The 26,621-nt window shown below is 40.4% G+C and overlaps 1 protein-coding gene across 1 annotated transcript in view; it reads right to left on the bottom strand.

The window, feature by feature from the left end:
• Positions 1–18,365, bottom strand: part of LOC106085319 (uncharacterized) — a 73,825-nt gene extending 55,460 nt beyond the window's left edge. Inside the window, exon 1 of the mRNA XM_013249530.2 lies at positions 18,234–18,365. Within this exon, the coding sequence (XP_013104984.2) occupies positions 18,234–18,276 (43 nt within the window). The 5' untranslated portion in view covers positions 18,277–18,365. The remainder of the gene's footprint in view (positions 1–18,233) is intronic.
• Between the last annotated feature and the right edge of the window lie 8,256 nt (positions 18,366–26,621).

Genomic DNA, 26,621 nt, shown 5'->3' on the forward strand with positions numbered 1-26,621 from the left:
CAAGTGTCTAGTGTCCTGAGAAAGAGTGGTTCCAATGCTGCCCCTAGATGCGTACGGAAGCTCATCATGACAAGATCTAACGAATCTTGTGAGAATGAACTCTTTGCGGAATCAGAAGACGAGGCTAACACAACAGTGGTGGAAGTTCTGGATCCTGACTATGGTCCGGTTGCTGCAGATAATTCTTCACCATTGTAAGGGCGATTCGGTGGCACTTAAGGCCCTCCTGATGGCAGGGGAATTTGACGATTCAGAGATGCCGCCTTGAAGCCTTAAGTTTCTGGTTGAAGCCACTTCTGCAGGGAAAAAGAGCATGATTGTAGGAAGTGATATGGGGAAGTTCCGATGTCAACGAAAGGGTTAAGCTACTTTTCGAATATAAAGGGTTATTTTTTAAGAGCTATAGGAAATTCAGGAAATCTTTATGGAAATCTCTATAGAAAAATGCATGAAATCTTTATTTGAAAACACCCCTAAACCGGACATATTTACCGACCATGGCAATACGAATCTCATATCCAAATGTGGGACCAAGTGTCTGAGGGACACTTCACTCCAAAAACACCTCCAAAGAGGACAAATTTGCCACCATTGCAATATGGAGCTTCAATGAAAGGTATTTGGTTGTAGACCACGAGTCTGATATCAAAATTCGGGACTAACTGTCTAGGTGACGTTCCACCCCCATAACAACCCCCAAATAGGGCTTATATGCATACCATGACATTTTGGGTCTTAAAGATAGTGGAGCTCGATATCGATAGTTATTAAGGCCCATACCCCAAACCGAACATATTTGTTGACTTTTGCTATAAGGTGTTTAATTGAAAGGTATTTGGGATTAGAAAAAGAATTTGATAACCAATTTTGAGGCCAATGGCAATATGGGATTCAAATAAATGATATTTGAGAGTAGAGCACGATGCTGATATATTTCCTGGGCTAAGTATTTGGAGCACCACCCCACTCCTCAAAACTCCTCTAAATCGGACATATTTACCCACCATGTCAATGTGGGGCTCAAATGAAAGGTATTGGGAAGTAGAGCACTAAATTGATACCCATTTTCGGGATTAATTTTCTGGGGATCTACTTCTTCCCAAAACACCCCACACACAGCAATTATTTACTGACCATCGCAATATGGGGCTCAAGTAGGGAGTAGAATACGAATCTGATATGCAAATGTGGAACCATGTTTTTGGCACACCGTCCCTTCCCCAAGATTTGAGATTTGAAAACGAATTTAACAACCAGTTCTAGGGACATATTGCCCCTTAAATCAAAGGCAATATGGGGTTTAAATAAATGATATTTGAGAGAACAACATGATGTTGATTTTTTTTTTTTTTTTGGTCCAAGTGCCTTGGGGACCACCTCACCCACGAAAACATCCCTAAATCGGACATCATGGGAATATCGGGCTCAAATAAAGTAAGAATGGAGTACATCTAGCATCCAAACTTGGCCCGTTTTTACTTGTTAATACTTTTTATACCCTCCACCATAGGATGAGGGTATATTAATTTCGTAATTCTGTTTGTACTTACTCGAAATATTCGTCTGAGACCCCATAGAGTATATATTCTTGATCGTCTTGACAGTTTATGTCGATCTAGCCATATCCGTCCGTTTATCTGTTGAAAGCACGCTAACTTTCGAAGGAGTAAAGCTAGCCGGTTGTAGGTCGGTGTAAATGGGCCATATCGGTCCATGTTTTGATATAGCTGCCTTATAAACCGATCTTGGGTCTTGACTTCTTGAGCCTCTTAAGGCCGCAATTCTTATCCGATTGGAATGAAATTTTGCAAGAAGTGTTTTGTTATGATATCCAACAAAGTATGGTTCAAATCGGTACATAACCTGATATAGCTGCCATATTAACCGATCTGGGGTCTTGACTTCTTGAGCCTCTAGAGGGCGCAATTCTAATCCGATTGGAATGAAATTTTGCACGAAGTGGTTTGTTATGATATCCAAAAACCTTGCCAAGTATGGTTCAAATCGGTACCTAACCTGATATAACTGCCATATTAACCGATCTGGGGTCTTGACTTCTTGAGCCTCTAGAGGGCGCAATTCTAATCCGATTGGAATGAAATTTTGCACGAAGTGGTTTGTTATGATATCCAAAAACCTTGCCAAGTATGGTTCAAATCGGTCAATAACCTGATGTGGCTGCCATATAAACCGATCTTGGGTCTTGACTTCTTGATCCTCTTGAGGGCGCAATTCTAATCCAATTGGAATGAAATTTTGCACCAAGTATTTTGTTATGATATGTAACAACTGTGCCAAATAAGGTTCAAATCGGTTCGTAACCTGACATAGCTGCCATATAATATATATAGCTCCTGTGTATATGTTCGTCCAATTTTTTAGAAATATTGCAATAAAGTGCTCATTTGTTAACTTATTCTCTACAAATTCGGCAGGAAAGATTTTCTAATGACTCCCGACTTTAATGGTGAATTTTGTAGAAATTGAGAAATCGGTTCAGATTTATATATAGCTGCCATATATATATATATATATATATATATATATATATATATATATATATATATATATATATATATATATATATATATATATATATATATATATATTGGGTTGCCCAAAAAGTAATTGCGGATTTTTAAAAGAAAGTAAATGCATTTTTAATAAAGCTTAGAATGAACTTTAATCAAATATACTTTTTTACACTTTTTTTTCTATAGCAAGCTAAAAGTAACAGCTGATAACTGAGAGAAGAAATAATGCAATTACTGAGTCACAAGTTGTGAAAAAATTTGTCAACGCCGACTATATGAAAAATCCGCAATTACTTTTTGGGCAACCCAATATATATATATATATATATATATATATATATATATATATATATATATATATATATATATATATATATATCGTCCGTTTTTCACTTCTATGGCCACTGCAAGCGCATTTATTGACCAATCGTGAAAAATTCGTTTTGTAAAGCGCTTTCTTCTTCGACGACTACTACAATATCTAAGAAGTTTTCTAGAAATCGGTTCAGATTTACATCTAGCTCCCATCTCCCATCATATGTCCGTCAGATTTCCAATAATGTTGTCACTTGTCCACCGTATTTATTACACTTTCAACATATTTGCTCGAAATTTGATACGGATTGTTTAATAACCCATCTGAAAACATCCGCCGAGGTCCATCAAAATTGGTTCAGAATAAGACATAGCTCCCACTTTGTATCTTCAGTATTGGTGTAGGGCATTATAAAGTCAGCACCGCCCGACTTTTGCCTTTCCTCACTGGTTTTACTTGTTTCAGTTATAATCTGTATCACACTAAACATGTCTCAGAAGAGTTTTTCATAGTCATAGACAGATGAACTTAGAAAATAGCTTCTATCCGACTATTTCTTGATTTAGCTCCCATATAGTCTTAGGTTAGTTAAGGTTAAAGTGGCAATCTAATTTGTAAACCGCAACGAGTCACTAAGAGTATTTTAGACCTTTGTGATACCACAGCAGTGACAGACCAGTCCTCTGTTGGGAATCAAACCCACGACCGTCGGGAAACAAACCCACTGGTAAACCGAGTACGCTACCAATTCGGCTACCGGAGCGATCATATAGAACTATCTCCCGTGTTAACATTTTTAGAATGCAGAAGGCCCAAAGATAAGGGACTTCTTTTTTATATCCCAGTTCGAAAGAGTCTTTTTCTTTAATATAATAATAAAAAAATATTTTTCGTTTTCATTCAATTTTTTTTTTTTTTAATACAATAAATAGTAAACAGTTGTTAATGGTATGAAATTACAGTTAAGCATTTTCTTTTCACTTGTTTATTGCGAGCGCTTGTTTTATTTCCCTGACACAAACACCGACACCGACACAGTTCCAATTTGTTTATTTAATCAATCAAATGTTTTATTATCCATGACGACATTAACAAAGGAATTCTTTTGTTCCTTATTTCGTTATTTTTTTGTGTTTTTTCTTATTTTACATCATAGTGTTTTGTAATATATTTGTATAAATTCCATTCGTAGAGGTTTCTTCCCCGTTTTCTTTGAGTAACGCAACTGCAATTATTATAATATTTTCTTCTGCTTTAATAGTTATTATTATTCAAAAAAACAAAAGCATTACTAATTGTTAACCATGCTATATTGGCATTTATTTGACATTTTTCAAACGGCGAGATTAGCAAAATTTTTCTCTGTATAGCGATAAACGAATATTTTACAGCGCAAAACGCCCGAAAGAAAATTGCAAAACGGCTTTGCCGCCTTTGATTGGTTATCACCCGCCACTGCTTATAAAGCTTTACAATTTGTTAGGCCACAATCACAACTGTTCCATTGGATCATTGCTTATTTTTGCAGCTGCGAACCATTGGAGCTGGGTAGAACATCTCTTCTAGGCTTTGTGCTAGACATTTATTGATCAAACAAGTTTTTTGCTTGGTTACGATTTTCCAAAATATAGTAGCATGAAATAACAACATGAAGAGCAACAGTAACAGCAACAACTACGTACAACAGTACAACTCCAACAATAGCCCATTTGTAATGCAAAAACTACAATAACATAATTTTTCATTAACTGCGCTTCAAAAGGGGCACAGTGACTTTTATAGGGGAATTTAGGAACAAGTTCAATGAATAGTAAGTTAGGGCTATATGGTAGCTACATAGAAATATGGTCCGATCTGGTCCACACTTAGATTTTGAGGGGTCCATGCAACTCACAAGAGGTCTGCAGACCTCTTTCCCAATGTTGCAAATATCCCCGGTCATCCAGGATTTTTTTTGAACTGATTTCCTTTTACGAAGACGACAACTATCTTCGATTGACTCCACAAGTACAGTTGTAATCCTGTTGTATGAATTTTGCCCTTGCTGAGTTTCTTCATCAGAGCGTGAGTAGCTATCTCGCTCCGGTGACAATAATTGGTCCTCTATTAGATGGGCTTCTTGGGAGTGGGTTGTGGTCTCAACGTCTGCTCCCTCATCTTTAGGCTACATTGAGTTTCCCGTCACTGCACTGCCTGATGTGTTAATATTAGGATCTTTGCATATCCTAGTCTTCCGAATCTTGAGAAAGTGGGTAATGATTCTATCTCGGGTCCCTGTTCGTTGGGTTGTATTGAGTCTACCGTCCCCCCATTTCCTGATGTTCCAATATTAGGATCTTTGCCAATACTAATCTGCCAAATCTTGAGTAAATGGGCTTCTTGGGAGTAGGTTATGGTTTGATCGTCGGCTCCCTGTGCGTTAGGCGGCATTGAGTTTTCCGTCACCGCACTGTCTGATTTTACAGCATTAGGATCTTTATCCATCCTGGTCTTCCTAATCTCGAGAAAGTCGTTTATGGTTCCGCCATCGGAACCCCTGTTCGTTACGCTGTGCTGGGTTTTTCGCCCCTGCACTGCCTGATGTTTTAGTATTAGGATCTTTGCTTATCCTAGTCTTCCCAAAGGATATAGAACTCTGCGGGAATAAACATCGATAATTATGCTGTCTTTATCCAGTCAAAACACTTCTCTAAACCTTAGAGACAAGTTATGTAAACCAAAATCAACTGAGTAGCCGAAAGCTAAGGAATATTCGGCGCAGATTACCTCATTTTTTATTATTCCCATAGATGACCGCTGGGGATTGATTACATCTGGTATACTGATTATATGACAATAGTATGACTGATGATATGACAGAAAAATAGGACTTTTTTATCCATGTGGGTGAGCGGGTAAGGTTGGTAATAAATCATACATCTAGGCAGGGAACAAGCTGGTGCGGCACTTTACAGAATAGTAATAGTCATAGATACTGTGTCACATACAGACTAAGTACAAGGAGGATTGAATTGCAAAAAATATGGATTCACTAATAAAATGTCCTCAGATCAATACATAATGTTTCCCAAACCGTAGAAAATCCTGCCACATATCCAAGGTCACTCTAGACTGTAAAGTGGTTATTCTAGGTTTCACAGACGAGAAAAGAGTTTGAGAAGAGATGGCTTAAAGGTTCATATGGAGATATGGAACTGAAGTATACAAGTAAAGGGTGATTTTTTTGAGGTTAGGATTTTCATGCATTAGTATTTGACAGATCACGTGGGATTTCAGACATGGTGTCAAAGAGAAAGATGCTCAGTATGCTTTGACATTTCATCATGAATGGACTTACTAACGAGCAACGCTTGCAAATCATTGAATTTTATTACCAAAATCAGTGTTCGGTTCGAAATGTGTTCATTCACCGTAACGTTGCGTCCAACAGCATCTTTGAAAAAATACGGTCCAATGATTCCACCAGCGTACAAACCACACCAAACAGTGCATTTTTCGGGATGCATGGGCAGTTCTTGAACGGCTTCTGGTTGCTCTTCACTCCAAATGCGGCAATTTTGCTTATTTACGTAGCAATTCAACCAGAAATGAGCCTCATCGCTGAACAAAATTTGTCAAAATTTGAACACATTTCGAACCGAACACTGATTTTGGTAATAAAATTCAATGATTTGCAAGCGTTGCTCGTTAGTAAGTCTATTCATGATGAAATGTCAAAGCATACTGAGCATCTTTCTCTTTGACACCATGTCTGAAATCCCACGTGATCTGTCAAATACTAATGCATGAAAATCCTAACCTCAAAAAAATCACCCTTTATTTGATTAAGATCCAAGAAACTAGGAGCGCGAAATTGACACGGTAAAGAAACAACACATCTGGTGGGATGATGATGATCCTTTTGAAAAGGTCTGAAGAGATAAGTAGCGAAAATTAATACAAATGCTGTATTTCGATAAAAAGACTTGAGTGGAATAAAAGAATACTTGTCACAGACCATATTGGACATATTTAGAGAAGGATATGACACAGTGCATTAGTCGCAATTGCTAGCCGCTTCATTCGTACATCATAGATCCACTATGTTCCTCCTAGACAGTAAGAATGCTTTTGAATGTGTAGATGGAAAATGCGATAAAGTGGAGATGGAAAATAAGTGAAAGAATTACTTCCCGGCAGACCAGAAAGAAGCTCCCATCAACGAGAGTTTCCTTCTCCAATTACCTCTCCCGCGGAAGCCCAGAATGTTGACTACTCGCTCTCCGTAGCCCTATCGTTCAAAGGTATTTCAATCCATGCCGGAGTTTGGTAATCCTGCAAAATTATTAAGTCTCTCAGGATGGCACAAGTTCCTCAATAAGAATAGGAAATAATCTCTCCGAAGCATTTAATACCAAACGAGGTTTTATATAAGGAGACAACTTATCGTGTGATCTCTTTAATATGCTGCTGAAGAAGAACACATGCTACACGCCTATGCCGACGACATCGATATCATAGGTCGGTCACCGGAAGTGGCAACTGCATTCTTTGAAAGAATCGAAAGGGAATCCGTGAAAATGGACCAGGCAGTTAATGGAGGTAAAACGAAATGGATGGTATCAACTCCCAAAACGTTTTGTACAACCGACCAGATATGGAGAATGGAGAAATTTGGGAACCACTACTTTGAGATAGTCGGCAACTTTATCTACCTCGGCACCGCCGTAACCAAAACGAATGACACCAGTTTTGAGATAGAGCGAAGAATAATACTGGCAAACAGATGCTACTTTGGATTAAGTAAGCAGTTTAGAAACAAGGCCACCTTTCGACAGACGAAGATTACACTATACAAGACACTGATAATACCCGTGTTGTTATATGGTTCTGAGGCATGGGTACTTGTGAAAGCAGACGAGCCAGTGCTTGAAGTGTTTGAGAGAGAGATTCTTCATAAAATATATGAACCAGTTTGCGATAATGGGATTATAGGCGTTGTATGAACCACGAGCTGTATGACGACGATAGCATAGTTACACGTATCAAAACACAATGGCAGCGTTGGCTAGATCATGTTGTCAGAATGGATCAAGAGCTCCAGCAAAGAAGTCTTTTGAAGGAAAACACGGTGGTACACGCAAACCGGGAAGACCAAAAGCCCGATGAAAAGATCAAGTGGTGGGAGGCAACTCGAAACTTGGAGTCAGAGATTTTAGAATGAGCGCAGATGATCGAGGCGCTTGGAACGCTATTCTAAGTTCGGCTAGTGGAACAAATAGGTTCGAATGTTGGAGAGAACATTAGACAAAATTTTAACGGTGGTTATCCCCTCCTAATGAGGTACTATGCCATATATTGGGTTGCCCAAAAAGTAATTGCGGATTTTTTAAAAGAAAGTAAATTCATTTTTAATAAAACTTAGAATTAACTTTAATCAAATATACTTTTTTTACACTTTTTTTTCTAAAGCAAGCTAAAAGTAACAGCTGATAACTGACAGGAGAAAGAATGCAAGTACAGAGTCACAAGCTGTGAAAAAATTTGTCAACGCCGACTATATGAAAAATCCGCAATTACTTTTTGGGCAACCCAATAAAAACTTCTCCCAAGGAGGCGTTGTTCTGCGGCACGCCGTTCCAACTCGGCTATAATAAATCAGGGCCCTTATCATTGAACTTTAACTAGAATCGGCCACCATTCAGGGATACGTGAAAAGTTTTCTTTGCCTGTTCCTTAATAGAATGCTCATGGAAAAATTTGCATTTGCATTAACCACTGTAATCCTCATATAACATGAGAATTGTTTGGCAGTTGTTAGGACGAAAAATGTTGTCAGTGTATATGACAGAGAGTGTGTAACTCTGTGTTTGTTTGTTTTCAATTCGTTTGATATTCACCTAAACAAATGTCTCTGACGATTTTTCGATGACAGTAACTTCAAATAAACAAATCATCATGTTTGGCTTCATGTGAAGCAACTGAAGTAAAGAAATAAGATTTGATTCTGGTGACATTCTATTTAGTATTTATGATCTTGTTTCTAATGTTTCACAAAAAAACTTCACTATTATTTACCAAAAATTTTAAACAATGGCGAATTTTTGGAAAAAATGTCATTCAAGTCTTGTCCCGTGATCCATGCCACAAAATGGCTTTAACTGATAAATTATTTTGTTATGGGTGAGATATCATCACGAATAAATGTTGTTTAGACACTTTGTAGATACATTCATAGATGAATAGTGGCAATACAGGTTTAATTTTTTCAAAACTTTAACACTGGCTACATGATGGTGGGAATTAACAAACTGCAAGTAATATCATGACAATTAATTTGAAAAATTAATAAGACTTTTTATTATCTTTTATGCAATTGTTTGTTGTTATGAAGAATTTTGTATAGAACCTGAAAAAAAGACTTGTTCATTTTAGATTATGATAGTTCTTCTAAAAATTGGACTTAGATTTAATTTGCAGTTAAAAAAACACTATGAGTGCACAAAAATATTCAACACATTGCATCATGCATAATCCAACATATGATACAAGAAAAGAATTGTAAAATTTCAGCCAATTCGAATAAAAATTGCGTCCTTTAGGGGCCCAAAAAGTAAAATATGGAGATCGGTTTATATGGGAGCTCTATCAGGCTATAGACCGATTCAAGCCATAATTTACACGTAAGTTGAAGGTCATTAGAGAAGTCGTTGTACAAAATTTCTGCCAAATCGGAAGAGAATTGTGACCTCAAGAGACTCAAAAAGTCAAGATCCCAGATGGCTTTATATTGCATCTATATCAGGTTATGGACCAACTAAAACCATATTTGACACAGTTGTTGGAAGTCATAACAAACCACTTCTTGCAAAGTTTCAGCTAAATCGGATAAGGATTGCGCCCTCTAGAGGCTTAAGAAGTCAAAATCCCAGATCCGTTTATATGGCTATATCAGGTTATGGACCGATTTTCACCGTACTTAGCACAGTTGTTGGAAGTAATACCAAAAAACTACGTGCAAAATTTTACTTAAATCGGACGAGAATTGCGCCCTCTAGAGGTTCAAGATGTCAAGACCCAAGATCGGTTTATATGGCAGCTATATCAAAACATGGACCGATTTGAACCATACTTGGCACAGTTGTTGGATATCATAACGGAACACGTCGTGCAAAATTTCATTCCAATCGGATAAGAATTGCGCCCTCTAGAGACTTAAGAGGTCAAGACCCACGATCGGTTTATATGGCAGCTATATCAAAACATCGACCGACATGGCCCATTTACAATCCCAACCGACCTACACTAATAAGAAGTATTTGTGCAAAATTTCAAGCGGCTAGCTTTACTCCTTTGAAAGTTAGCGTGCTTTTGACAGACAAACGGACGGACATGGCAAGATTGACTTAATATGACATGGCGATCAAGAATATATATACTTTATGGGGTCTCAGATCAGATAGTATTTGAATATTACTTTATATATATCGATTTCCGGAATTAACCTCCTTGCTTTATAAAAGGCGAATTGTTGTGAGCAGGGCTGCGGAGCCGGGCAATTCGGACTCGACTCCGACTCCAGACAAACTGCCCGCTCGACTCCGACTTCGTTTCGATGTCATCCCCTCCTGTCTCGATTGTGGCAGGGCATTTTCTGTCTCCTGCAATCCGCCAGACTTTAGCGATGTGGTCGATAGTTCCTCAGGCAAGTGTTCAGCAACAACTGCTGAATCCTCTCCTGATTCCCCAACCCCACCACTTCTATAGATCTTCAGTTTCAACTTGTTAAATCCGTAGGATACATTCCCTTTAGACTTGTTGAGGTCTGAGAGTACGGAGTTGAGTACGAATACTGCATGTCTCCGGTTACCATCAGCCTCATCCAATCTAACAATCTTCCAATCGGTGGTTGAAATATTGGGATTACATTCCAAGTATCGGTTCAGGAACTAAGGGAATCCTTGGTATCCAAGTATGCGCCATTGGTCGAGAAGGTATATCTTCTGTCCGTAGCGACATTAGCAAAGGTTCTTGAACCCATCTTACTATGGTTCGCCCTAGTTTTTTTAGGCATTGGATGCCCTCCAGGTGGCCGCAGCCTTTTGGCAGATTGCGGTGCAGTTTCCGAATCTAGACGTGTAGTCTTTGGGGTAGCCTGTGCAGCGAATTTCCGAGCCAAATTAAGGGAGTCTCTCTTCCTATTAGTGAGAGTCTAAGGATTTTTTGCACCAAGCCTCACAATAAACTTGAGAGCGATGCGTCTTCTATTATTCTAACCTCTTAAAGAGCGTGTTGGTTTGCCGGGAAAGACCGATGGCCTAGGCAAATTATAGGCGTGTGAAGAAAGAATAGGTTTGGCCTTGTCTTTAAGACTCGAACCAGGTGTATTCGTCAAAAGCCCCTGTTGACCAGTCGTCTGTCGGCTAGTGGAGCCTGGAGCAGCCGCTCCACCAGTCGAGGTTTCAGTAGCAGACAACATGCTACGGCCTGATACCACCACCGCAGCTTTTGGGTCCTGGGAGTCCATTCTATGCCTACTCCCGAGCGGCAGATCGCTCCACTGGAAACAGACCCAGATCATCAACCGCCTAATGGATACCTCTATAGCAGCTATCCTTGAGTGACTTACATTTTTCTTCCAAAAATAATGACCTATTACGAATCACAGGAAAATTCTTGCTTAGTGAAATAACAAAACGTCCGCTACACTCAACGGTTCAAACAAGAATTCTTATCTAGTAGATTGCGAATATGTAAAACCAAAAAATAAAAATGGGACCAGGGAAGGACCTACGGGATCTTGAGGATTTTGGATCCCTTTAACCATAGGCGCATAGGGTACCAAAGGACAGGTATTAAGGATAAGGGCCTTTGCCCCAATAAGGGACTTCAGAATCTCGTTCCTAGGCCCAGAATTAGGAGGTGCGCCCAGCATCCGCTGGGCATTCTTTTACATTATATAGAACTTAAGGCCAAAACAGCCATAAGGGCAAAAACAACCAAGACGGTAAGATCACGAACAGTCTTGGGAAAGAAAAAGCAGACGATTTGGCAGTGAAGGCCAGGATTTAGGGTTTGCTATGGGGGTGAGACGTCCCGTAGACGATTCGTCCCGAATGTTGATATCAGATTCGTGCTGTACTTCAAATATATTTTATTAAGCCCCATATTTCTATATATTTGGCAAACATGTCCGGTTTGGGGGTGTTTTAGGGGATGGGGCGGCTTCTCAGTGACTTGGTCCTGAAAATATATTAGATTCCTGTTTTACTCAAAATAAAAAAAAAAACCTTTTGGTTGAGTCCCATATTACAATGGTCAGCAAATACGCCCTAGTTCGGGGTGTTATGGGGGTAGGCTGGGCCTATAGATACTTTTTCCTGAATATTGTTTTCAGATTCGAGCTCTACTTTTAAGCCCCATATTGCTATGATCGTAAGTTTGTCCTCTTTTGGGGGTGTTTTGGATGAGGGGCTACTTGGTCCCACATTATGATATCAGATTCGTATTCAACACTCAAATACATTTTATTCGAGCCCCTATTGACGTGGTCAGTAAATAAGTCCTGTTTAAGGGGGTAGTTTTGGGGAAGGGCTGGACCCCCAGAAACTGGGCCCCAAAAAGTGGGTATAAATTTCATGCTTTCCTCCCAAATATCTTTCACTTGAGCCTCCTATTGCCATGGTCGGTAAATATGTTCGATTTAGGGATGTTTTGAGGGTTAGGGTGGTTCCCTTAAACACTTGGTCCCACTATTGGATATCAGATACGTTTTTATACCCACCACCATAGGATGGGCGATACTAATCTAGTCTTTTCGTTTGTAACACCTCGAAATATTCGTCAAAGACCCTATAAAGTATATATATTCTTGATCGCTCGACGCTCTGAGTCGATCTAGCCATGTCCGTCCGTCTGTCTGTCGCTTGAAATTTTGTACAGATACTTAATGTTGATGTAGGTCGTTGGGAATCCGAATCTATATTAGATATAGCTCCCATATAAAGCGATCTTCCGATTTATCTTCTTGAGCCCTTAGAAGCCACAAGTTTTGTCCGATTTGGCAAAAATTTTGCACGTAGTATTCTGATATGACTTCCTATGGAGGGTTTGGGAGGTGGCGAGGCCCCTCAGACACCACGGAATACAGATTTGTACTCTATTTTTTCATTTGATGCCCATATTGCCTATAGCGGTACAAGTGTCCTGTTGGGTGGACACCGACACTAAGGCTGACATTTTTATGCCAAGTTCGTACTCTACTCTTAAATACCTTTCATATGGTACCCATATAGTCCCAATCGGTAAACATGTCCGTTCGGGCGGATTTGGGATGGGGCGTCCCCCCTGGGTTGTGTGACCCTACATAAATTGATTTATCGAATTTACCTCCTGATATTAAAAAAGGCGAATAGTTGTGAGTTGTTTTAGGACCCTCAACAGCCTTTGGATATAGCTGCTATACAGCTTAAAACCACGTTAGGTGTTTTTTAGTAAATTTTACTGGCGTTTAGTTGCCCCTTTCATATTTCTAGCTAATTTCTACATTCCTTTAGAGTTCTGTTTTATGTAAATTCGTTTTATGTATTCGTTTTATCATTTCCTTGTTGTTTTCTATACAGGCTTTTTTTGCCAAAGTGACTGACTGAGTGACTGTCTGCCTGCTTACCTGACTGCCACATGTATCGTGAAAAATGAGTTGTATTTGCTAAAATATTTATTTGTAAAGAACTGTTGCTTAGCAAGGCAAGTACACCGTAAAATTCCAAAAAAAAAACTGACAAAAAAGAGAACAAACTTGATGCAGCTATTAAATATTGTGTAGAACAGGCTATAAAAAAGTAGGCGTAGACTTTTCACGATTTTGTTTATTTATGATTTTTATACCCTCCACCATAAGATGGGGGGTATACTAATTTCGTCATTCTGTTTGTAACTACTCGAAATATTCTTCTGAGACCCCATAAAGTATATATATTCTTGATCGTCGTGACATTTTATGGCGATCTAGCCATGTCCGTCCGTCCGTCCGTCTGTCCGTCTGTCCGTCCGTCCGTCCGTCCGTCTGTCTGTCGAAAGCACGCTAACTTCCGAAAGAGTAAAGCTAGCCGCTTGAAATTTTGCACAAATACTTCTTATTAGTGTAGGTCGGTTGGTATTGTAAATGGGCCATATCGGTCCATGTTTTGATATAGCTGCCATATAAACCGATCTTGGGTCTTGACTTCTTGAGCCTCTAGAGTGCGCAATTCTTATCCGATTGGAATGAAATTTTTCACGACGTGTTTTGTTATGATATCCAACAACTGTGCCAAGTATAGTTCAAATCGGTCTATAACCTGATATAGCGGCCATATAAAACGATCTTGGGTCTTGACTTCTTGAGCCTCTAGAGTGCGCAATTCTTATCCGATTGAAATGAAATTTTGCACGACGTGTTTTGTTATTATATCCAACAACTGTGCCAAGTATGGTTCAAATCGGTCCATAACCTGATATAGCTGCCATATAAACCGATCTTGGGTCTTGACTTCTTGAGCCTCTAGAGGGCGTAATTCTTATCCGAATGGAATGGAATTTTGCACGACGTGTTTTGTTATGATACCCAACAACTGAGCCAAGTATGGTTTAAATCGGTCCATAACCTGATATAGCTGCCATATAAACCGATCTTAGGTCTTGACTTCTTGACCCTCTAGAGGGCCCAATTCTTATCCGATTTAAATGAATTTTGGCACGAAGTATTTCGTTATGATATCCAATAACTGTGCCAAGTATGGTTGAAATCGGTCCATACCTTATATAGCTGTCATATAAACAGATCCGAGGATTTGACTTCTTGAGCTTCTAGAGGGCGCAATTCCTATCCGATTTGGCTGAAATTATGCATGACGTATTTTATTTTTACTTTCAACAACTGTGTCAAATAAGGTTCAAATCGGTTCATAACCTGATATAGCTGCCATATAAACCGATCTGGGATCTTGACTTCTTGAATTATTATCCGATATGCCTGAAATTTTGTACGACGGATCCTCTTATGACCATCAACAAACGTGTTTATTATGCTCTGAATCGGTCTATAGCCCGATACAGATCCCATATAAATCGTTCTCTCTATTTTACTTCGTGAGCCCCAATGGGCGCAATTCTTATACGAATTGGCTGAAATTTTACACAGGTCTCCAACATATAATTTAATTGTGGTCCGAACCGGACCATATCTTGATATCTTTTTAATAGCAGAGCAACTCTTTTCTTATATCCTTTTTTGCCTAAGAAGAGATTCCGGGAAAAGAACTCGACAAATGCGATCTATGGTGGAGGATATATAAGATTCGGCCCGGCCGAACTTAGCACGCTTTTACTTGTTAATCCGAATTTTGTTTATAAGTTCGAGATTGGTTAAACTGAGTATAAAGAAGGTTTTACAAATGACAGAGTTTTGTTCACTTGTATTGTATCACTTCTATTATGTGATTAATGTTCGTAGTATAAGTTTTCTCTCTCAGTGCATTATCATAACAAAATTCCATAACAAATATTGTGTCCTAAATTCGCTTCTGTTTTGTGAACATTTACTTTTTTCGCTATTTATTTGTATTTATTCAAACCTACGATTCCCTACCTACCGAACATGATCTGAATTGTCTTAGAAACTGTTTTTGTATTCAAAGGAGGTCTTGCAAAATACATCTGGCGCCAATATTCCTTTTTAGTAATGAAATTGAAGAATCACATCTAAGGAGATAAATTGATTTCTCCAACGACATAATCGAAACATATTAATCGCAAGTGTAGACTACTTGCCATTTTGAAAATGGAACATACATACATCAATATATTTGCAAATGCAAATTTGCCCATGAACATCCTATTAAGAAAATTTGAAAATTTCAGCCAAATCGGATAAGAATTTCGCCTTCTAGAGGCTCAAGAAGTATATTCCTAAGATAGGAATATACTTCTTGACAAGGATGATCGAGAGACCGGTTTACATGGGAGCTATAACAGGTTATAGACCGTATTAAGCACAGTTGTTGGAAATCATAACAGAATACTACATGCAAAATTTCAACCAGATCGGACGATTGCGGCTTGTATGGGCTCAAGAAGTCAAATCGGGCGATCGGTTTATATGGGGGCTATATCAGGTAATAGACCGATTTGGGCCGTACTTGTCACAGTTGTTGGAAGTCTTAACAGAAGACTACATGCAAAATTTCAGCCAATGGGACAAAAGTTGTGGCAAAAGAAGTCAAATCGGGAGATCGGTTTATATGGGAGCTATATCTTAATCTGAACCGATATGGCCCCTTGGCAATCCCAACGATCTATTGTACATCGATATTAACTATCTGTGCAAAATTTCAAGCGGCTAGCTTCACGGACGAACATGGCTAGATCGACTCAGAACGTCGAGAAGAGCAAAAATATATATACTTGATGGGGTTTTAGATGAATATTTCGAGGTGTTACAAACGGAATGACAAGATTAGTATACCCCCATCCTATCGTGGTGGGTATAAGAAGGATAATGGGGGCCATAATAAGAAATCCCCATGGATTTTTATATCCTTGGATAAGAATTGCGCCCTCTAGAGGCTCAAGAAGTATATTCGAGAGAACGGTTTATATGGGAGCTATTTCAGGTTCTGGGCCATTATACTTGATACAGCTATTGGAGGTCAAAATTTCAGCCAATTCGGATAAGTATTGCGCCCTCTAGAGGCTCAAGAAATGTATTACAGAAATAGGTTTATATGGGAGCTATATCAGGCCATGGACCAATTCACACCATGCGTAGTACATCTGTTGAAGATCATAGGAAAAGTCAAGGTGGAAATTTTCAACAAATTTTGATAAGAATTGCGCTCTCTAAAGGCTCAAGAAGTATAATCAGGAGATCGGTTTATACGGAAGCTTATCTAACCGTGGCCCGATATGGCCCATGTATAGTCCCTACTGATCTGCTTTAATAAGAAGTATTCATTCAACACGGGATAACTATGAGCACCACACAGGCTGGAACTTTGAGCTCCGACTTGAGTGGTGTCCATCGTTATCACGGGAAGCTTAGCTGAAAGCTACTGGGCGCGTCCACAGGTTGCGGATGGTGGAAAGCTCCGTTTTTATGCGGATTAGCTGCGAATACGGCTGCGGGCAGTCAGCGATTTTCGAGAGAAGAGTCTCAATGAGGAGTCAGGTGGCACTGGCTCTTAATTAAATACTGAGTGCCAATGATATTCGAGATGACAAAGGCGAGTTATTGGCGCCTTCAAATAACCAATGGCCAACATCAGCGTCTGATCCCAGGTTAGGGGCGGCTGGAGTCGAGCGTCGGATCTTGGAGCAAGCGGCTCGCCACAACGAGGGATACATGTGCAATCTCACAAAACCCGCCCCTGGAAAACTATGAGAACTACTATGAGAAACAAAGGAATAGTAAAAACGGAGCCCCCAACGTTGACGACCCACGCAAACGAGAAAAGGACCACTATTTGCGGATCTGCACCTGGAATGTCCGCACTCTTTATTAAAATCGTCCTGGGAGACTGTAATGCGAAAATAGGGAAGGAAGACATTTTTGGTCCAACAGTCGGAAAGTTTAGTCTCCACGAGATAACGTCCAGTAATGGGTTGAGGCTGATTGATTTCGCCGCGGCAAAAAACATGGTAGTTAGTAGCACCAGATTTCAACATAAAAATATTCACAAAGCCACATGGCTGTCACCCGATCAAAACACGAGAAACCAAATTGATCACGTTGTGATAGATGAAAGACATTCATCCAGCGTGTTAGATGTACGATCGATCCGTGGACCGAATATAGATTCGGATCATTACTTTGTTGCAGCAAAGGTTCGCACCCGTTTGAACATGGCACTGACACTGCACGGAAGCTGGACATTGAAAAGCTGCAAACACAACAAATGGCAGCGGCATATTCCACTCGACTGACCCAACTGTTTGATGAAAGCACTTCTTGTTCCGATGTTATAATGGCGCAGTGGCAAACTATTGCCCACTCCATGGAAAATGCCGCGAAATCCGTACTTGGGTACCGGAAGCCTCCTCGAAGAAACCCATGGTACGACCAAGACTGTCGAGATGCTACTGAAACCAAGAATGCGGTATATAGAGCAACCCTACAATCAGTAGCAACGCGCAACAGTTTCTGACGAGGCCCCTGGCAAAGGCCGAAACCGCGATCATTGCAGCCCGCCCCTTGATACATTTAACATACCACAAATGTTGAGACTCTTTAAAGTGTTTTTGTTGTTTTGTTTTGAAATAGAAGCAAGAAATAAAAACACATTGGTCTAAGCTGGTTAAACCAACAACAAAAAGATTTATTGTAATTTCAATTTCAATTTAAATCCAATTATTTTTTTCTTACTTACCTAAATCGGTTAATATCTGATCGTTAAAAAAGTCCATGTCCATATGTTGTAAATGCCAAAGCTCCCTTTGTCCTTTCACACATCCTTGAGAGTTTGTTTTTTTGGTGTATCAGTCAAAATAAGTATTAAATAATAAAAGCTGTAAATAAAAAACAAATTAATGAATATTTAACAAATGACCAGCTATAAAAACAAACAATGTAACATAATGCATTTGATTTTATGGCTGTTATGTAGTCGAAACTAAATTCATCACTCGGTACTACTATTTGTGCTCTCTGAAAAAGAAGAAGGAAGAAAGCAAAAAGTTCTGATTACCTCTTATCATGCCATACAATCACAACAACATTAGTAAACTCACTAAAGCCAACAACAATTGATGGGAATCACTGCTATAGTGTTTTGTTGTTGTTCTGTGTTTAGTTTGTCTGTTTTTTTTTTTTGCTAGCTTGTCGTTTTTTTTTTTCGCCTACTTGATTATAAATGTTAATCGGTGAATAATTATTCCTATCAGCTAAAATTGATTAATTGGGAGAAATTCCTAATAAGAATTGTGTTGTTGTTGTTGCCGACTTTTGAAAATAGTGGAGTGTCCATAATCGTCATAAATTATTTACGTTTGCAACATCATGGTGTGGGAAAGAATTAAAACCTCTTCAAAATTTGCTCCAGGTCCTGTTTGACAAGCAGTAGAATGGCTTAAACTAATGCCAAGTATTAAAAATATTAGATATATGTGTGACCTCATAATGGTAGATAGAACTGAGAGTTTAAAAAACACCAGTCGCACAGTGGTTACAGATTAAAAACATACTCTACTAGAAATGAAATTTTGACAAAATTTCGTATACAATGAAGTATTGATAAAAGTTCCCAAAGAACTTTGTGTTTGTTTATTCCGTATGGACTCAAAAACGGCTGAACCAATTACCTTGAAATTTTTACAGATTGTGTAGATTGATCTGGAAGGAAACATTGGCTCTATACTTTTTTCATATCAGACGGGGGCGAACCCTCCCCCTTACCCCAAAAGTACTACCCAAAAATAAAAGTGAACTGATCGGGACAATATGAGACTCAAATGAAAGGTATTCAGGAGTAGAGAACGAATTTCATATTAAAAATTGGGTCCAAGTAACTAGGGGGGCTGCCCAAACCACAAAACCCTCTAAAATAGATTTTTTGGACGATCACGACAATGAAAGGTATTCGGAAGTAGACTACGAATATGATCAGGAAGGAGAAATAGGCTTTAAAATTTGTTGATTTCGGAAGGGGGCGACCATCTCCCTTTACCCAAAAACACCACCCAAAATCAAAAGTGGACAGATCGGGACAACATGGGTATGGGTATCAAATGAAAGGTATTCAGGAGTAGAGAACGAATTTCATATTAAAAATTGGGTCCAAGTAACTAGGGGGGCTGCCCAAATCACAAAACCCTCTAAAATAGATTTTTTTGGACGATCACGACAATGAAAGGTATTCGGAAGTAGACTACGAATATGATCAGGAAGGAAAAATAGGCTTTAAAATTTGTTGATTTCGGAAGGGGCGGACCTTCTTCCTTTACCCAAAAATACCACCCAAAATCAATAGTGTACAAATCGGGACAATATGGGTATCAAATGAAAGGTATTGGAAAATAAAATACGAATATGGTATTAAAATTTGGATCTAAGTACCCATCGGGCCGCGCCAACCCTAAAATTTCCCCGAAACAGACATATTGGGCGATCATGTCAATATGGGCCTTAAATAAAAGGTATTCGGGAATAGATAACGAAACTGGCATACAAAATCAGATTGAAGTATTGGGGGTCCCCCTTCCCTCCAAAAACGCTTTAAATGGTCATATGACCCTTTATGACTATATGGGATACGGTTCGGCTACACGGATTTTCTTAAAATTTTCACAGATTATGTAAGTTTGCCTGGAAGGAAACCTAGACTATATAATTTTTAGATATCGGATGGAGGCGGCCCATCCCCCAACAACGCCATCCAAAACCAAAAGTGGACCAATATGCACGATATGAGTATCAAATGGAGATATTAGAGACTACAAAACGAATATCGTATTAAAATTTGGGTCCAAGTACCCAGCAGGCCTCCCAATTCAAAAACTCCTCTAAACAGATATGTTCGACGTTCATTACAATATGGGCCTCAAATGAAAAGTATTCGACAGTAGATTACAAATATGGCATAAAATATTAGGTCCAAGTAATGGGAGGTCGCCCCATCCTCAAGTACCCCCAAATGGGCATATTAGCCGACCATGCCTATATGGGACTCAAATGAAAGGTATTTGGCAGTAGATTATGAATATGACAAATAAATATGAAATCAAGTCTAGGTGGAGATTTTGCTTCCAAAAATAAGTCAAATAGGTTGATTGACCCATTTTGACAATATGGGATTCAAATGAAAGGTAGAAAACGTGCGCCCTAATATGGAGCACAAATCAACGGTATTTGGAAGTAAGGAACGAATTTGATTTCTATTTTCGAGGCAAAGTGACGGTGGTCGCCCCAGCCCCAAAACACCCTTCAAACATTTCCCATTTACTGACCATGGCAATATGGGGCTCACAATAAATGAATTTGGGAGTGCAGCACGAATTAAATATCCATATTTGAGTCGAAATGTCTGAGTGCCATCCCTCCCCTAAAAAGAGTAGAACAGGTGAATTTTGAACTGTTCAGCCATGTCGTTGAGAGATCTGTGATAGTCGAGGACGGTTTTTGTGTTCAGAAATACGTTCTCAAGGGATTTAATGGCTGCCTGGCTATCGGAGAAGATATTTATGCCAATCGTCGTATTGACATTATATCTTAGCCATTCCACCACTTCCTTAATTGCAAGGAACTCCGCTTGATAAACACTGCAGTGGTCGGGTAACCTTTTCGATATGACCAGTTCTAGATCTTTAGAGTACACCCCAAAGCCCACCTGGTCGTTTAGTTTGGAACCATCCGTATAGAAGTCTATGGAACTTATGTAACTAGGGATATCGTAGTTTCAATCGATGACGAATAGGTGTACAGTTCTTTTCATTAAAAAGCGGCTCAGGCAGAGTGTAATCCACACTGCCTGAAACATCGGATATTGTATCAAGTATAACACTGTGTCCGTATCCGCCACATGACCAATGAGAAAGCACCCTTAACCTCACGGCAGTGGTCGCTGCAATTTGGGTAGCCACACTGTCCAGAGGCATAAGATGTAGCATTAAATTCAGTGCACCAGATGGTGTCATCCTCAGTGCGGCTGTGATGCACAAACAAGCCATCCTTTGAATCCGGTTAAGTATTGAGCAGTAGGTGGACTTTTGAAGCGCCGTCCACCAGACCACAACACCATATAGCATTATAGGTCTGACAACTGCAGTATATATCCAATGTATGACACGCGGTCCGTCCACCAGACCACAACACCATATAGCATGATAGGTCTGACAACTGCAGTATATATATCCAATGCATGACACGCGGCCTTAACCCCCAACTTTTGCCAATGGCTATCTTGCAGGTGTCTTTCGTTTCGATTACGGCGGTGCCGAGGTAGATAAAGTTACTGACTATCTCAAAGTTGTGGTTCCCAACGCTCGAGAGTATCTTGTATGCGATGGGGAGGAGACTTATTCCTCTGTAGTTGGCACATTCCCCACTTGTCTCCTTTCTCGTGTACGGGATTCTAATCATCGGGTATGCGTTCTTCTAGCCAGATTGCGCTGATAAGCCTTATCAGCGTGTCGCCTCCGGTCTTAAACAGTTCGGCGGGTAACCCGTCGGCTCCTGCTGCCTTGTTGTTGTTTAGTCGGTTCACTGCTACTTGGACCTCATTCAGACTAGGAGGTAAACATTCTATACCATCATCAAGGATTGGTTCTGCGGTATCTTTTTCGCCGCCAACGTTGGACTCTAGCAGTTGGGTAAAATGTTCATATCTCATCAACTGGATTTAAATCTGGAGTATCAGAATAACCACATAACCAGAGCCAAACTAATGTATCGTATAACTGCAGCTATAGTATGCCTCTTCCAAAACTTCGCTCTTCCTGTAAGGCGGTAATGTTGGGTTTACACTTTTAATTTAATTTTGTTTAAAGCTCAAAATCGAACATCGTTTCATGACTATTGGAAGAAATGAGTTCTGTATGTTTGTGTTTGTATTAAATTTGTATTTCTTTATATTTGAACGCATTTTATTTCTAAAAAAAGTTTTGTCAACAAAATTTTTTTCTATTTGTTGTTTATTTAAAAATTTTTGTCACCTGCTCATTAGAAAAATCTTTTCAGATGTGTGATCAGATCAAATTACAAAATCAATATTCAATTCAATCTACTTGTTATGTTATTCAAATATTATGAAGGCAAATCACATGAGACTCCAATTTATTTATGTATATTATTAATGATGGTCTTGTAGCAGAGTTCTCGTCAATTATTATGGTATTTTTGATTTTTAACAAAAAAAGAAAAGATACACAAAATCTAAATTGCTTCAAAACAAATCGTCCATCCAATGATGGAGTAACCTTTTACATATGCTTAGAACGGGTTTTTTCTACATACGAGATAACCATCGTTTAACTCTCGATCAGAGCTTTCTTCACCAACATCAGATCAACCCAGACTCTCGCTCTACCCATCCCCTCTTCTGAATGGCTTGCGGGTATCACCGATATCGTCACTTGACTACGAAATTATTTAATTTACCCGGATGCAAAACAAGTGACGATCTAAATTCAATTAAATTACAAGACACAAGAAACGCTCAAGAAAAAACACTCACACGCATTACACGTCGAAGTTTGTGAAGGAACAGTGGTTTATCCGTGAATATTTTCTGTGATCAGCCATGAAATCGGATTTGTTTGGGATTTAAAAATAAGTCTTGCAAAAATGGGATTTATTTTTGTGTGGTAAAACCTGCAAAAAACATATTGTAGGATTTAGCACTTAAATCTCGAAAAGGCCATAAATCGGGATTTAGTGGCCAATGTAAACGTACTTTAAGAAAACATTTGCCTCTGTTTCGTAATAAGGTGCTCGGGAAAACGCGGGAGTCATAAACTTCGTAATACCGATTACTCTGAAAAAAAAACTAAGGATTAGAAAAACGAACTCCCCTTATGACGAAAACGAAACGCGTATCAGCAAGTGTCATCCTGCAGAGTCTTATAATTTTACAGGGTGGTGGTGATTTGTCCTTCTCGGGTCTTTTCCAGGATTTGGCGCAGTGTGAATATCTGGTCTAGGGTGGATTTACCTGGTCTAAAGCCGCATTGATAGGGCCCAATTATCTCATTGACTTTAGGTTTTAATCTTTCACACAGTACGCTCGAGAGTATCTTGTATGCGATGGGGAGGAGACTTATTCCTCTGTAGTTGGCACATTCCGTCTAGTCTCCTTTCTTGTGTACGGGACATAGTATGCTGAGGTTCCAATCATCGGGTATGCGTTCTTTTAGTCAGATTGCGCAGATAAGCTGATGCATACGCCATATCAGTGTGTCGCCTCCGGTCTTAAATAGTTCAGCGGGTAACCCGTTGGCTCCTGCTGCCTTGTTGTTCTTTAGTCGGGTCACTGCTACCTGGACCTCATTCTGACTAGGAGGTAAACATTCTATACCATCATCAGGGATTGGTTCTGCGGTACCCTCTTCACCGCCAACATCGGACCCTGGCAGTTGGGTAAAATGTTCTTTCCGTATCCTCAGCATGTTATCTGTGTCAGTTACCAGATTTCCTTCTTTGTCTCTGCAGAAGGATGTGCCTGCACCAAAGCCATCGGTTTGATGTTTAATTCTTTGGTAGAATTTCCGGACTTCATTCTGACTCCTGTACATGTCAATTCGCTCACACTCACGTCTTTCCATTTCCTTTTTCTTTCTGCGGAATAGACGTTTCTCCTCTCTCCTTTTCTCCCGATACCTCTCCTTCATCTGGCGCGGTGCTACTGATTACAGGGTTGCACTATATGCCGCATTCTTGGCTTCAGTAGCATCTCGAAACTCTTGGTCATACCATGTGCTTCTTGGAGGAGGCTTCCGGTACCCAAGTACGGATTTCGCGGCATTTTCCATGGAGTGGGCAATAGTTTGCCACTGCGCCATTATATCATCGGAACAAGGAATGCTTTCATCAAGCATTTGGGTCAGTCGAGTGGAGTATGCCGCTGCGATTTGTTGAGGTTGCTGCTTTACAAGCTTCCGTGTAGTGTCAGATCGTACTTTCCTCGCCATGTTCAAACGGGTGCGAACCTTTGCTGCATCGAGGTAATCATCCGAATCTTTATATGCTCCACGGATCGATCGTACGTCTAGCACGCTGGATGAATGCCTTCCTGGACGTTATACAAGGAGGCTAAACTTTTGGACTGTTGAACTGTTTCTTCCCTATCTTCGCATTAAAATCTCCCAGAACGATTTTAATATCATGGGCGGGGCAGTGGTCATATTCTCTCTCTAGGCGCGCTTCCATTCGGCTATGTCCGGTTATAACTCCTGTTAAGGAGTCATAACCGGACATCGCTGGCGTTCGATAAGAGGTCGAACTCCAACTCCATCCTCCTCCTCCGGTCGATGACAGGCCCGCGAGCGTCCTAGCGGTCCGGCAGCCATCCGCCGAGTCCGATCTCGCCACCGATACTACTCTGCCCATCTCTTCTACTGTGTTCAGTAGCACGACAAATGGCACGTAGCCCAGACCGGTGGCTGGTTGGCCAGGCGCAGACGATTCGTCCACCCTCTTTTTCACTGGAATGCCCTCATGCCTGGGAACCCATGTCGGCGTTATATCGTGGACTCAGAGCTTGTCCAGGATCTAAAAACAATCCGCCACTCACCTCAAGCCCACCGTTCTCGACCCCAAGAACTTGAGCGTCTCCATACTGTCCACATAACTCCTGAGTTTGTAGGTCGGTTAATCCCGCTACTGTAATGGCACTGACCTCTGCCTGAAAAACCGTACACTCGTCAGGAGGTCTAAGAGACATACCGATAATGAGTGCGTGTGAGTAGACACCCAATCCAGTCCCTGATCGAGGTCTCATCCTCCTCAAACATAGAATTCGCCTTCCTTTCATCACTCCCAGGAAAACGAATCTTGAAATCCCTTATCCCAGTGGGCACTGGTGCTAGGTAGTCGGAGATTCTCCTTAATCCACCCTCCGCATCCTTAACAGCCAGAGAATCGAACTGTGGCCGTAATTGTCTTCTTTCAGCATGCCGACTTTGGCGGCCCAGGTTCAAATATAGGCCCCAATGGGCTGCATATCCAACATCGCTTCCAGACCTGCCTGCGGTGCGAATCTCAGTGCACCTGAGATCCCGAAGCGGACCAATTTCTGGACCTTCTCGAATTCTCTCGTCCTTTCCCTCTTCTCCACGGCCTTCCACCATACCAGTGCTCCATAGATCAGTACTGGTCTCACGATGGCCGTATACATCCACTTAATCATGTTGTGGGTTACCCCCCACTTTCTACCTGCAGGAGTGAAGAGCGCATAGCTCCCTACGGCCTTTCTCCTCTAAGGTACCTCGCCTCCTTCGGCAGCTGCAGGGTCTTTGCGTCCAAGGAGGAAAGTCTGCACTCTGGTATCTTGTATCCTCAACCCATTTCTGGTAGCCCATCGCAACAATCACCTTAATGACCCTTCCATGATCTCCCTGATCGTCGACTGGAACCTGCCTCGGACCAGCAACAATCGATTATTTTTGTGCCACCCCCGTCGAGATCCATCAGGATTTCATTTATCACGAGGTTCTATAGAATCGGTAAGAAACCCCTCCCTGCGGGGTTCCGCTGGTCATTCCACACCATCTCCAACGTACGCATTAATTATCCTGCCATAGCATATTTTTGGTCCACTGCGGCCCAGTGCGGCAGCTATCGATCGTATGTCCATGTTATTGAAGGCTCCCTCAATATCCAAGAAGGCCGCCATAGTGTACACCTTCGATTGGAGAGACGTCCCGACCTGCATTCGAGGCATGCGTATTGTGCCCCACTGAAGTTCTCCGCGTCAGTCCCCCTCTTACCTTCACTCCTTGAGGATAAAGTCCACCTTGACCATGCCCTTGGTATGTAGGACTACACCAGGTTTTCTCGGAAAATCCGTTCAAGCCAGGGCTGTGTGACTCTAAAGGACTCCTGCAACCGTGACGGGATATTACCGTCAGGTCCGACGGACTTAAATGGCCTGAAAGTGCTGACTGCCCATACTATCTTCCCTAAGGAATGAGTACTAAAACTAGCCTTTCCCTAAGGAAAGGGTACTAAAAATTTCCCTTTCCCTAAGGAATAAGTACTAAAACTAGCCTTTCTCTAAGGAAAGGGTACTAAAACTTTCCCTTTCCCTCAGGTATAAGAACTAAAA

Source organism: Stomoxys calcitrans, chromosome 5 (genome assembly GCF_963082655.1).
Source record: "Stomoxys calcitrans chromosome 5, idStoCalc2.1, whole genome shotgun sequence".
Lineage (NCBI taxonomy): Eukaryota > Metazoa > Arthropoda > Insecta > Diptera > Muscidae > Stomoxys > Stomoxys calcitrans.